General features: G+C 40.0%; 1 protein-coding gene and 1 pseudogene across 13 annotated transcripts in view; both read right to left on the reverse strand.

The window, feature by feature from the left end:
* Positions 1 to 4,601: 4,601 nt before the first annotated feature.
* Positions 4,602 to 14,842, reverse strand: part of FAM135A (family with sequence similarity 135 member A) — a 123,498-nt gene continuing 113,257 nt past the window's right edge. For all 13 annotated transcript variants that reach the window (XM_067702854.1, XM_067702853.1, XM_067702856.1 and 10 more), the window contains 2 exons: positions 12,286 to 12,399; positions 4,602 to 5,990 (listed from right to left, as the gene is read on the reverse strand). In XM_067702854.1, the coding sequence (XP_067558955.1) occupies positions 5,785 to 5,990; positions 12,286 to 12,399 (320 nt within the window). In that variant the 3' untranslated portion in view covers positions 4,602 to 5,784. The remainder of the gene's footprint in view (positions 5,991 to 12,285; positions 12,400 to 14,842) is intronic.
* Positions 9,374 to 12,257, reverse strand: LOC137204850 (homocysteine-responsive endoplasmic reticulum-resident ubiquitin-like domain member 2 protein pseudogene; annotated as a pseudogene).

Here is a 14,842-nt window from a genome sequence, read left to right on the forward strand (position 1 = left end):
GGTTCCAGCGGCTCCTGCCGTGTTCGGAGCACCTGTGGCAGGTCAGGAGGCTTCATGGGACCTGTGGAAAGTCTACACAGAACCGGAGTCCTTCGGGTTTTTGTTTTTTTTTTCTTCATTCATTCCTTCCTTTTTTCCTTTTTTTAGGAAAGTTCTTGGCCAGCTCTTGGGCCCTGGTGATGTCTGACCGAGTAATATCAGGTGGCTGTATAATTTGAGTTTCTCATCACGAACCGGAGTCATCTGGTCCCCCTAGATAAGGACTCCTTTCACCAGGAGGCAGTGGTATATTCGGAACGCGGCCAGAGCCAAAACCCAAGCAGTTTTCATTAGCAGGTAGCTCGGTAGCTTACATACACACGTCACCCTTAGTTCATATCTACAGTTTAGTGGTGAGCTCCTTGTGACCAGCTGACAGAGGAAAAAATTCAAAGCTGGATTACGGAGGACTTTGCTCAATATACTGACCAGCTGGCAAATGACTGCTTTGGCATTTCGAGCTGCATTTAACAGAGGCCCTCGAGGAACAGCAGAGAGAAAAAAGATCCTCCCAGAGGGCAGAACTTTATCTTCTACTCTTTGCCTGGAAGGAGATATAGCTTGAGATAAAGATCTACATCAATTCATGGGCACTGAAATCAAGTGGTCAGGGACTGGGAAAATGTAAAGGTTTTGGAATAGGTTTTTTTGGAATTAGGACCTCTCCAAATGGCCCCAAAGCATGAGAACATTTGGGTCCCACTGAGTGCTCAAAAGAAGGCTCCCATGGCAAAAGGGCTCTTAATCAGAAACAAGATTACTGCACGTTATCTACTGCTGTCTAACATATTATACCAACATTTTGGGGCTTAAAACAATAAACATCTATCCTCTCGCAGTTTTTGTGCGTCCGAAATCCAGGAACCAGGGTGCCTCTGGCTCTAGGTGTTAAATGAGGTTGCAGTCAGGCTGAGAGCCGGGGCTCCTGTCTCACATGGAGGCTTGACTAGGGGAAGATCAGATTCCGAGCTCACGCACATGATTATTGGCAGGATTTAGTTCCCTGTGCCTTTTGGACTGAAGGCCTCCCTCAGTTCCATGCTGCGTGGGCTTTTCCAAAGGTCATTTCACAACATGGCAGCTGGGTGTCCACGGAATGAACAAGCGGGAGAACAAGGGAGACTGCTCGCGATGGAAGCCACAGCCCTTCCGTAATCTAACCTCAGAGGTGAAAGCCCATCACTTTTGCTGAACTCTGTCATTAGAAGCGAATGAATTAGCAGATCCAGCCCACCTCAATGGGAGGGGATTGCACTGGGGGTGAATGCCAGCAGGTGGGGATCACTGAAGGGCATTTTAGAGGCTGCTGACCACCATGACCATTCTGCAGGCATTGCTTAGCCTCCTCCCCTCACCCCAGCTGTGCTTGCTCAGTGCCCCCCTAACAAGGGAGCCACGGTGGCATGGAGACATGCATGTGTTAACATAGTATCCCCCCTGCCAAGACTGATGGGCTAGCACCACTACTTGCAGCGACCAACCCGATCGATCCCTAATATAATATGGAATAGCCTGGTGGCAGCTTTGGTTACAAGGGACTGTACTACAATGAAGGAGATAGCAATTTGTTCTATAGGAATAGACAATTATTCTGGGTTTGGATTGCTTTCCCTGACTTATGCTTCTTTTAACACTTCACCTGTGGACTTACTGAATACCTTATGTTCCGTACACTTTATGTAGCATCCCATACAACATTGCTTCCTGTGGATACAGATGCCTCTGGGATAAACCAGTCTCATCACATATCCCATCAGATCAGAAGCAGCTGGTCTTGTAGGACAGCCCTGTTAAAGGTTTACTCTTGGAACCAGGTGAGAAAATGCTTTGGGATGCTGTCCTAAAGGATTTGGCATGTGCTCCAAATGAGTTAACAGTGTTCAGTGATAGCTCTTCTGTTGACAGAATAACAGGCTCCGAAGAGCAGCAGAGGGATTGACCTCTTGTTGTGATGTCTCACACCCTGCCCGTGTATTTTGCTTTCCATTATGGGAAGACACAGTCTGCCATGGGTCCCGAGCATCCCTGCATATTATTGCTGAGTATCCCAACTGCAACTCATTGCCTGATACTGGGCAGTTTCTGCATCTGGTCATATGGTCATCTAAGTAGGTCAAGGCAACCACAGCATTGCTACCATTTAACTGCTGCTCTCCTGGGAGAAAGAACTGGCTTGTGTGCTGCTTGTGCTGCTTGTTCAAAAATGGCTTGGCCCTTGCCTCTGGATTCTTCTCCTGTAATGCAATCCAAGCTGCTTGGCCCTGGCCCTGCATTGCGTGTACACGCCTCACTTGGCCCTCAGCATCACCGTGGGAAATGAGGCTCTAGGAGCTGGTGTGACTGTGCTGACCGTTTGGCCACGACTTTGCTGTAGTAAGGTCTCTTGTCTCTGACCTGGGAGTCTCCTGTCTCCACGCATCCATGAAGCTGCAGCAAGACTGCAAGCAAGACAAGTAGATACAATCTCAGATCCTTCGCAGCTCACCATCCGTCTGCACGATCCCAGGTTCTGCTGGCATGCTAAGTTTGTACCCAGAGTGGAGTATAAGTGGATAGATAGTGTCTTCTCTGAATTGGAAGTTGGGATTGCCTCCTGGCCATTTGTAGCTCATGCCCCTAGGTAAGGAGTTAGAAAAAGTGGTTAAGGTGCTGGCTGTAGCGATGGGCCCTGGTGACCACGGGGGAAAAGGGAGTGGGGAGAGGACTCTGTCTAGAACTTGGGGGACCTCGTCTCCTGGAATAACCTCTCACACCATGTTGAATTGTAAACATTAAGCAAAGATTATTGCAACCATATAGAGGCAAGGCCACCCAAGCCTCAGATCCTTGGGTCACACAAAAGGTAAAGAAATCTGATCAGCTGAGGTGCTGGTTGAGCACAAAGAAAACAGGGAATAAGTGGCACTGGTGACAGGTCATAGCCATCTAGCTTAATGGCCAGTGGCAGAACTGGGGGCTCTATTTACCATAGTTTTGTTTTGGTTTGAAATCAGAGAGCTTTGGGACATAAAACACACTGCTCCCTATATCCTACCCTGGAGATTCTGCTTCAGTTGGTCTGTCCTGGGGCCCTGAAGTTCACCAAGGAAACTTGCAAAGCACTGCTCTAGCTGTAGTTTCTTCCTCACTGGCTCATGCATGTGCTTATGTAGTTAATAATTTATTTTCTCTCCTTGTATATTGGCGGGGGGGGGGTGATAAAGTCACAGTTTTGTCTGTGGGCTGCACACCACTGAGGCAAGATCATTACAAAACCAGACGACAAATGGACGTAACACTGAAATCCTGGACTTGAAACTGGATGGGGGATAATAGCAGTATGTCAGGACGAAGCATTTAAACAATGTGTGAATATGATATTTGTGATGTTGGAAAGGCAAAGAGTTGGACTGTAGTAGATCTCTGATGTGTTTTTCTATTTGGTGCTCAGTCATCGAACCCATTCCACAGGTTTAGTGAATTCTGGCAGGAGAAACAGTCCCATCTTCTGCTGGAGAAGCTGATGAAGTCCGATATACTCACTGTCTTGGGTGCCTGACAGCCTGGGTGCTGGCACGAGACTAAGCCTGTCAGTCGTATGATCTCACCAGACTTTGAATCTGGAACGAGTGATGGAAGTAAGTGGATGTCTGGGATCCAGTTTTCAGAGGCATCCCTGCTGGCAGAAACATACACAGACCTCCAGCTCCCCTGGAGTTGGAACTTGCCTATAATTTTGGTCATATTCTAGCTTCCTCGGTTTCTACCAGTTTTCCAAGAGTGGTTCTCCAGCCTTTCCGTCAAGTCTGTGAGCTACCTATATTCTTCCAATAAATTATTTTTCTGCTTAAGTTAATCACAATGGTTTTTGTTGTCTGCAACTCAGAATTCTTACTGGTATACACTTCAATGAGATTTATTCTCTAAGGTCAGTTATGATCATTGACCCTCTCCCTCAGAATCCCACCCCACCCCTGCACTCTGAATTTGGAGGTGAATAGCATATGACAGTTTCCCTGGTAAATGAGAAGTTAAATCTGTTAGACTTGAAACCATAATCACTGATGTGCTTTTAAAACTATTAAAACAACCAACAACCAATCAACCTACTATGATCATAAGAGCAGTTTTCCCTTCAAAACAATGATATGATTATGAATAAGAATGAATACTTTGATAAATCTGGAAGATTATTCAAACTTAGAATAAGTTGAACTTCTTTTTTTTTTTTTTTTTGCGGTACGCGGGCCTCTCACTGTTGTGGCCTCTCCCGTTGCAGAGCACAGGCTCCGGATGCACAGGCTCAGCGGCCATGGCTCATGGGCCCAGCCGCTCCGCGGCATGTGGGATCCTCCCAGACCGGGGCACGAACCCGTGTCCCCTGCATCGGCAGGCGGACTCTCAACCACCGCGCCACCAGGGAAGCCCTGAACTTCTTTTTTTAGTTAAAAAAAAGAAATAAAAGGAAAAAACTATGGTATTTCAAACTCAGGACCAAGGAATGTGAACATGAAAAATGTCTATAGCAAAAATAAAAATATACCTCTAGTATTCTGAAAATAAGCAAGTGTTTTAGCTGTCCCTCCAGATAGTCATTTGTTCATTTATTAGCAGCAGAGGCAATAACACAATGCTAAAAATAAACATGCATCAGTTGTACAATACACACTTACAAAAGCCTATCTATCCTTAGTGCATTCTTTTTTTCACAAGTAAAACAGGAAAGGAAAATAGTGAATTTAATGCTATTCAGCACCTTGAATAAAGTCAAAAGACTTTACATCTCCATATATCAAAACATTTGCATCTGTATCACCAAACATGTAAAGTTATTTTGTTCCATTTGAAACATGAATTATTTTATTTACATTACTCTTTAGTTCAACAAATTTTAACAATATTTAAAAATTATCTAAATTCATAAAAGTAGTTCATAAATTTCAACATTTAATTATTATGTACATACAAGGAAGTCCATGAAAAAAGTTAAAGAAATGTAGTCAGAAAGTTCAAGCAACATTTCCAAATTTAGCAAAATTCCAACCAAATCAAGGCAGAGGGCATTCAAACATTCAAAAATCTCTAGATGCTGCTAACATGAACATGGAAAGTTCCAGTAATAAAAGTCAATATGAGAAATAATGTTGAAATCACCAGTAGAAAATATATTTTAATAGGCATGACATATATTTACTAGCAACAGTAATAATGCTTCTTTTATAGAAAATGTTTATAACGTTGTCATATATGAACTACCCGATTTCAGAGGACAAAAGAGTTGATTTCAAAAAATATATTTTAGCAGCCATAATTTTACTTCCAGTTAAAACATAGTAAAATGTTAAAAGTAAAATTTATGATTAACTAAATAATACCCCAATACTAGAAAATTTAAAATCCCATGCTATTCTAGCAATAACGGCCTCTAATACAATGTGTCTGATGTGAGGATTGTGGAAAGCCAGTAATAAACAATCAGACATACATATGGGCTTAGAGTTTCACTGAAATACTTATGTAGCAAAATATATGAAAAAGTAATAGAAAAGTAAAAAGATAAAATTAAAAAAATATTGCACAGCCACATTACCTAGAAAGTAAAGTTGATGTTTAAAAAGCTCTAAACATGGATGATATAAATTATCTTCCATATAAAAAGGTATAAATATTTCTTAGAACTTATCAGCATCTACAGTTTAATATAATACATTATCTGAATCACTGTTGAATGAGGTAATTGTCAAGTCTCTACCAACGCATTTAATCCTAATGGAAATATTTGAGGGCAGCAACCAGAAAGAATTTCTCTAAAAATATTTCCGAATCCAGAACAGCTATATGTGCAGCTCTCCCAATGAGTGAATCAGCTGTATTGGGCAATGCATTGATGACATTATACCGAACCAAGTTACAATCCTTGCTTTGCAGAACCGGGCGAAGCAAGTTGTGGATCATTTCTGTATAGATCTGTCCTATGGAACAAATAGAAAAAAGGAAAATCGGTTCACAAGAAGAACTGAAAAAAAATTCTATGCCAACTTTTATATAATTTATAAAATTTAGTTACATTATTTCCGTTTAAAGCAGAAAATTGTCTTTTAAAAGGTTTTTTTCCCCTTGAATATCACTTTTGAGACTGTTTTAGAGAAAATATAATCACATTATTTATCTAGTCAAGCGAAATAAATTTATCATACATTATTCTTGCCAACTTGATATTTTTAATTAAAAGCAATGAATATAACAGAGCAAATAGTTTTTTTCAACCTTAAGTCAATTATGACTCATTATGAAAGTAAAGGAGCCATGCTGAGACATTCTGATAAGGCAAAATTTAAAACCTCTCAAGAGCAAATACTTTAAAAAAGTTTCCATGGCAGCCAACGTTATTCCACATATTTCCAAATTATCTTGAGAAAGAATAGCAACTTCCCATAATCAGAACAATGTGAGTTTGGCTCATAGGTCAAATTGAGAATTTTTTTCTTTTTTTGGCCTGCAGGTTTATTTAATGCTTCGTTTTGCTTTTAATTTCAAAGCTGTGCTCTTCTCTCCCTCTTTTTGGTTAATTCGTACAATGGATTTATTGAGGGCATGCAGAGCATAGAAGGTAAAGGTTACACACATATGTACACATACAAGCACAAACTGCCTTAAGAGGGGCGAAACAGTTTTTAATGCTCATGCATTACTATATTACTAACAGATGGGTGCTAACACATGTCCATCAAACGTGAATTTCAGGGTAGAGGCAGGATGTAGCCTTGAGGAATGATGAGAAGCGAATAACATACAGAAGCATAATTAGAGAAAGAAGAGAGATGTGCTTAAAAGAGGGATCAATAGAATATAGATTTCATAGAAAACGGTTTTTAAAAATTATTTATTTCTTTTTTTAATTGAAGTATAGTTGATTTACAATATTATATTAGTTTCAGGTGTACAAACATATTGATTCAATATTTTTATAGATTATACTCCATTTAAATTTATTATAAAATATTGGCTCTATTCCCTGTGCTGTACAATATATCCTTGTAGCTTATTTATTTTACACATAGTAGTTTGTATCTCTTCTTGTTTTAAAATTTTATTTATTTTTGGCCGCGTTAGGTCTTCATGGTTGTAAGCGGGCTTTCTCTAGCTGTGGCGAGCGGGGGCTACTCTTCGATGCAGTGCGTGGGCTTCTCATGTTGCGGAGCACGTTCTCTAAGGCACGAGGGCTTCAATAGTTGTGGTGCGTGGGCTCAGTAGTTGTGGCGCGTGGGCTCAGTAGTTGTGGCTTGCAGGCTCTAGAGCGCAGGCTTAGTAGTTGTGGCGCACGGGCTTAGTTGCTCCATGGCACACGGGATCTTCCCGGACCAGGGATCGAACCCGTGTCCCCTGCATTGTCAGGCAGATTCTTAACCACTGTGCCACCAGGGAAGTCCCAGTAGTTTGTATCCCTTAATCTCCTATCCCTATCTTGCCCCTCCCCCATCCCTCTTCCCACTGGGAACCACTAGTTTGTTCTCTGTATCTGTGAGTCTGTTTCTGTTTCATTATATTTGTTTGTTTGCTTTATTTTTTAGAATCCACCTATAAGGGATATCATACAGTATTTGTCTTTCTCTGTCTGACTTATTTCACTAAGCATAATGCCCTCCAGGTCCATCCATGTTGCTGAAAATGGCAATATTCCATTCTCTTTTATGGCTGAGTAGTATTCCATTATGTGGATACACATCTTCTTTGTCCATTCATCAGCTGACGGACACTCAGGTTGCTCTGATGTCTTGGCTACTATAAACAATGCTGCTATGAATACTGGAGTACACATAAGTTTTGGAATTAGTATTTTCTTTGGCTATATGCCCAGAAGTGGAATTGCTGGATCATATGGTAGTTCTATAATGTTTAAAATTTTTTGAAACTCCATACTGTTTGTCACAATGGCTGCACCAGTTTACATTCCCACTACAAATGTACGAGGGTTCCCTTTTCTCTACATTCTCACCAGTATGTGTTATTGTGATCTTAATTTGCATTTCCCTGATGATTAGTGATGTTGAGCAGCTTTTCATGTGCCTGCTAGCCTCTGTATGTCTTCTTTGGAAAAATGTCTATTTAGGTCTTCTGCCCATTTTATAATCTGTTTGTTCATTTTTTTGATGTTGAGTTGCATGAACTGTTTACATATTTTGCCTTACTGGTCATATCATCTGCAAATATTCTCTCCCATTCAGTAGGTTGTCTTTTTGTTTTGTGGATGGTTTCCTTTGCTGTGCAAAAGCTTTCACACTGAAAACTTTATTTAGGTCCCATTTGTTTATTTTTGCTTTTGTTTCCATTGCCTGAGGAGACAGATGCAAATATTGCTATGACTTATGCCAAAGAGTGTTCTGCCTATGTTTTCTTGTAAGAGTTTTATGGCTTCTGTTCTTACATTTAGATCTTTAATACATTTTGAGTCTAATTTTTTTATATGGTGTGAGGAAATGTTCTAATTTCATCTTTTTACATGTAGTTGTCCAGTTTTCCCAGCAGCACTTATTGAAGAGACTATCTTTTCCCCATTGTGTGTTTTTGCCTCTTTTGTCATCGATTAATTGACCACAGGTGCGTGGGTTTATTTCTGGGGTCTTTATTCTGTTCCATTGATCTATGTGGCTGTGTCTGTGCCAATACCATGCTGTTTTGATGACTGCAGTTTTATAGTATAGTCTGAAGTCAAGGAGTGTGATTGTCCAGATTTCTTCTTTTTTTCTCAAGAGTGCTTTGGCTATTTGGGATCTTTTTTGGTTCCATATAAATTTTAGGATTATTTGTTCTAGTTCTGTGAAAAATGCCATTGGTATATTGATAAGGATTGCTCTGAACCTGTAAATTGCCTTGGGGAGTATGGACATTTTAACAATATTAATTTTTCCAATCCATGAACATGGACATCTTTTCATTTCTTTGTATCATCTTCAATTTCCTTCATCAATATTTCATAGTTTTCAGAGCATAGGTCTTTCATCTCCTTGGTTAAGTTTATTCCCTAGGTATTTTATTGTTTTTCATGCGATTTTAAACAGGATTCTTTTTTTTGCTTTGTCTTTATCATAGTTCATTAGTACATAGAAAAGCAAATAGTATCATGCCATCCGCAAACAGTGACAGTTTTACTTCTCCCCTTCCAATTTGGATGACTTTTATTTATCTTTCTGTCTGATTGCTGTGGGTAGGACTTCCAATGCTATTTGAATAAAAGTAATGATAGTGGACATCCTTGGTTTGTTCCTGATCTTAGAGGAAATGCTGTCAGCTTTTCACCATTTAGTATGAAGTTAGCTATGGGTTTGTCATAAATGGCCTTTATTGTATTGAGGTAGGTTCCCTCTATACCCACTGTGATGAGAGTTTTTATCATGAATGGCTGTTGAATTTTGTCAAATGCTTTTTCGGCATCTATTTTTTTTTTTTTTTTTTGTGGTACGCGGGCCTCTTACTGTTGTGGCCTCTCCCGTTGCGGAGCACAGGCTCCGGACGCGCAGGATCAGCGGCCATGGCTCACGGGCCCAGCCGCTCCGCAGCACGTGGGATCTTCCCGGACCGGGGCACGAACCCGTGTCCCCTGCATCGGCAGGCAGACTCTCAACCACTGCGCCACCAGGGAAGCCCTCGGCATCTATTTTTTAAAAAATATTTATTTGGCTGTGCTGGGTCTTAGTTACGGCATGTGTGATCTTCAGTTGCAGCATGCAACCTCTTAGTTGCAGCCATGTGGGATCTAGTTCCCTCACCAGGAATCAAACCCAGGTCCCCTGCATTGGGAGCGTGGAATCTTAGCCACTGGACCACCTGGGAAGTCCCTTTCGGCATCTATTGAGATGATCATGTGATTTTTATCCTTTGTTTTGTTAGTGTGTTGTATCACATCAACTGATTTGCAGATACTGAACCATCCTTGCATCCCTGGGATAAATCCCACTTTTGGTGTATGATCCCTTTAATGCATTGTTGAATTTGGTTTGCTAATATTTTGTTGAGGATTTTTGCTTCTGTGTTCATCAATGATCCTGGCTTATAATTTTCTTTTTTTGTGGTGCCTTTGCTTGGTTTTGGTATCAGGGTGATGCTGGCATTGTAGAATAATGTAAGTCTTTCTTCATCTTCAATTTTTAGAATAGTTTGAGGATAGTTGTTATCTCTCTTCAAATTTTTGGTAGAATTCACCAGTGAATCTGTGTGGTCCTGCACTGTTGTTTGTTGGGAGGGTTTTTTTTTCTGATTAAATTTCATTACTGGTAATCATATGTTCATATTTTCTATTTCTTCCTGATTCAGTCTTCGGAGATTTTACATTTCTAGAAATGTATTAATTTCTTCTAGGTTGTCCATTTGATTGGTGTTTATTTTTTCATAATTGACCTTTTATTTTAAAAAATTACAGGGAGCAATTTCCAGAATCTTATTTTATAAAAGTCCTGCCTATATCCAACATTTTATATCACTATTAATTCCATTGAAGAGCTGCCTTTTTTTTTTCAAGGTACTAATTCTAATTGATGGGATACATGCCCTTAAATAGAAAGTTTCCATTTATTCAAATGTCAAAATTAAGATTATTGAGAAGTTTATTGCTTTATGGCTGGGCAAGATGCTACTAGCACATTTTAGGTAAATAATATTCTTTGTTAAAAACTATGAGGTCATTCTGTTTAAAACTCTCAGTATAATTCACAGAAAATAGATATATTTATTCAAATTATACATTGAAGGGCTGAGATATTAGCCATAGACATTTATACGTGAAGCAGCTCTTTAAAGAAGACACACAAACAGGTCTATCTTAGTATAATATACATAATTGAAATTAATAAAACCTGGAAGACCAATATTATGCTATGTTCTGTTAAGATCTTGAAAAAAAATCACACATTTAGTAGTCCATTTGCTTCTCATATGAATGAGAAGCTTTAAGGAAAAAAAACACCTCTATACATGATGATGAAAATAAAGTAAACAATGTTTTGAAACTGCACTGTTATTTAAAACACTTTCCTAAATTCAGACCCTCCTTTGCAGCCGGCACAATTTTTCAGGTCTAATTGGCAACCTGGGGAGGCCCCTCTAGTATTCGTGAAGTAAAGAAGGTGGTGATAAAAGACCAAGCTGCTGCCATTAATCCAGGCCTTTGAATTGCACTGGCATCTTCACCTGCATCTTCTCCACTCTCATCTTCAAGCCCATCATCCATAAGACGCTCCATTTCTTCAAGTTCTAGATTGTTTGCATTCTGCACATCATTGTTGACTTCGGCATTATTATTGGGAGCCTGTTGCTGACCTCCTTCTTGCCTAAAATGAAACCATCCAGCTCGGTGTAAACCAGTAGCATGGCTCCCATTACCATGATAAACCGACTAAAAGAGGAACAGAAGTACACAATGCTAGGGAGAACGGCAGCTCGTGAGAACGTGTACATCCAGTCTAGCCAGTCTCGACTGAAGTCTTCTTCGTTTAGCACTGGACCTCCCTGTGCATTCATCTGAACATTCTCATCCATGGGTCGATTTTCTTGGGTCACTAGGTTTGGAGCTGATGAGGGTTCTTCTCCAGGAACATGTGCCACATTTAGAGGCTGTGAAGTAGCAGGCTGGTCTGCGGTGGCATTTGATGTGGCCTGAGCTGAAACTGCAGCTTGATATTGCATATAATACTCATGCGTATACATCTGTTGCCACCACAGCATCTGCAGTGGGCTGAAAGTGGGATACCCTGGGAATCCAGCCGGAACAGCCTGCCCAGGAACCTGGTTGTCTACATTTCCTTGCATTACATATGGGAACTGATGACTAGTAATCTCTTACGATACTTGTATTTTTGTGGCGTCAGACATTGTACTATTCCTCTTTCATTTCTTGATGAGTCCGCTCGCTGCCATCTTTGACTAAAAGTAAAGTACAGCCAAACATGCAGCATGACCATTACTGCAACCACCAATCCCAATAATCCGGAGGAAATTAAAGCATGGATTACTTTTGAGGCAATAAAATGGAGAAGCATTGGTAATTAGATGAGAAAAAGATTTCAAAAGAACAACTACTGTGTCACTGGCCAAAACATCTTACACAGCAAAAGAAAAGAAAGGAAGGATAGCTGTTACTATCAGCGGGTGTAAAAGGAAGTCGAAGGAAAGAGAGGACAACAAAAAGAAGGGAGAAGACAACTGCAAGAAAACTTTGGGAGAAACTCATGTGTAGACGTAGCTCTTTGAAATACTTCTAATATACTTTGTTACCTGACTGTTTGTCCTTTAAAGCTGTCTTGCACATTTCAATGCGGGCAGAATGATAAGGAACATAGCGATCCTGCAGAGAGCCCACTAGTACAACATTTTTGAAATAGTGAAGCCCTGTGAAGAAAAAATACTGAGTTACAGTGCAATAATTAATTAGATTTGAAATAACTTATTAGCATCATATTAAGTGGCCATAAACTTTATTTCCTTGGTAGTACTAAGTTTATGCCTTTTAAAATAACTGATGAATTCTTTCTCCAAATTTCTATACATTCTCTACCAAAATCCCCAGCTTCCTTATATGTAGTTTATGTGCTGATATGAGAAATGTGTGTTTGCACTGAGTGAGAGCAAGGATTGTGGTCTTGGGGGTTAGGGGGAGACTGGATGTGGTTGGCTAAAATTCTATAACAAGTGTTTCATGACGCTTTTACTTTCCAAAGGATATTCATCAATATTTAGGATTATTCCCCAAAGGAACATATATTCTTCCATAAAAACAAACAAAACACCCTATTTAAATCCTTTAAAGCTGACTTTTTACTTTAGGTTTTCATTTGACTGTTGCCTAATATTACTTATATTTTCTCCTTATTTAAGCATGATGTCAAGAGGATAAACACTTCGATTTTTCCAATAAAAATAACGATTTTTTGTGAACCATCCAACAGACTTTTGTCAGGTCTATTTTGTTTTTTTTTAATTTTTCAGTAAACTACGTGAATTTAGGACTTGTGTCCTTGGGGTACTTTGCTAAATAACTCACTTAAGTACTGAAACCACATTCTTGACCCCTTTAATACCGATAATGTTCTAATTACAGTAATGTACTATTTGGCTCAGACTAGTATATACAAAATCAAAATTTTATATGATAATTAAATAAGATACAAATCAATAATAGTGACACATTAGAATTGTGTGTGCAGTACAGAGAATTTTGTTCTGGAATGTTCCAGAATAAAACTTTGATACTCTTATGTGCACTGAAATTCAGACTCTTAGAGACAGGTCAATTGTGGGGACTGCTGTGAATCCAGAATATAGGAAGCCTTTGTAGAAGCTCCCTGTCTTTCCTGGAACTTAAGGATCCTAATGATGGGAAGAGTTTAGACTGACACATAGCCAGGTGAAAGAGTATATACCCTCTGTGTCAAATATAACGTATCCCTCCTTTTCCCAATGAGAAGATACTACTTTGTGGCCACTTGAATATATAAAATTCTAGAGATATAAGTGAAATAAGAGAATGTCTATAACAGGAATTAACTCAGTTGAACACACATGTTTAAAATATTTTAGAAAGTTTAAGAAAACTTGATCTTTTCCCCTTCATTTTCACATTTCACGAGACAAAGTCATCCCCTTTTGGCATCACGTGATGACAGTCTTCATTGGTGCTACTTTGGGAAATGTCTGTGTGTCCTAGAGCAGAGGTCTGTGAACTGGTATACACTTACCCCCAGGGGTAATTTAAGACTCTCCGTGGTGTAGATGGGCATTTACAGCTCTAAGATAATTGATTTCCAGATCCCAACTTCATACGAGCACTTTTCTACAAATGACTTTTCCTTCTCCTACTTTACAAGGGAAAGACATTTCTCCAATCTATTTCAGATCTTCTTATGGTATATGGCCCTGCGGTATAAAATCTCTGGGAGAACCAAGCAAAATATGAACGAAGTCTTCCTCTTCCGAAAAGTAAGTCTGATGTTACCGACTGTCTGACAATAAGAAATGGCTGTGCCCGTTAGATCTTATGGCACATATTTTCCATAAATTAAATGAGCTAAGTCTGTGACTCCAGCTGAATATAGTAAAAATATACTATCTCATATGCCAGAAAATACATCCTTTGCAGCTATTTAAAATTATAGAAAACAGTTTTAGGTGTCACCATAAAAGTATACAAGGGGATACAAACTCTTCCAAAATTCTTTTGAGGGGTAAACAAGCCAAAAATGTGAAAGCCACGGTCGTATGGTACTTCTTCACTTCTAACCCAGTTATTTTAGGTACTGTTCTTTCTGAATCTCTAAGTATAATGCTGTTAAATGAAATTTTATCCCGAACTGCATGAAACCAGCCATGTAACAGCACAGTTGGCTCCTTCTTTTATCTAAAAGGTGTTTATGTGTGTCCTCCATAAAGGCGACCACACTGCACATCTCCGGGGGGGCATCACTCCCATCACATCGACAGGAATGATACTGCACAGCCGGTGGCAGCCTTGCTCAGTAACGGTCACCTCTGTACTTCTCCGGAAACCACCAGCATCTTCTATGTCCCCCTCTGTCTTACCTTATGGCTTTCCTGTCTCACTGGGCACACGGAAGCGTCGCAAGGAGCTTCCGCAGACTCTACCTTAACACAAAACCCACCTCCCGCATCTGTACCTTCTCGCTCTGCCCACCCCTGCCTCAGGCCGGCCCTTGCACTAGTGCACTAGGTCCCACTCCTTCTTCCTGTCTGCTTAAGGGCATGCCTCTAGTTGCTGTCCCATCCTTCTCTCGCATCAACAGTTTTCTCTTCTGGATGGATCATTCTTATCAGGATG

The sequence above is a fragment of the Pseudorca crassidens genome, chromosome 13 (assembly GCF_039906515.1).
Source record: "Pseudorca crassidens isolate mPseCra1 chromosome 13, mPseCra1.hap1, whole genome shotgun sequence".
Taxonomy (NCBI): Eukaryota; Metazoa; Chordata; class Mammalia; order Artiodactyla; family Delphinidae; genus Pseudorca; species Pseudorca crassidens.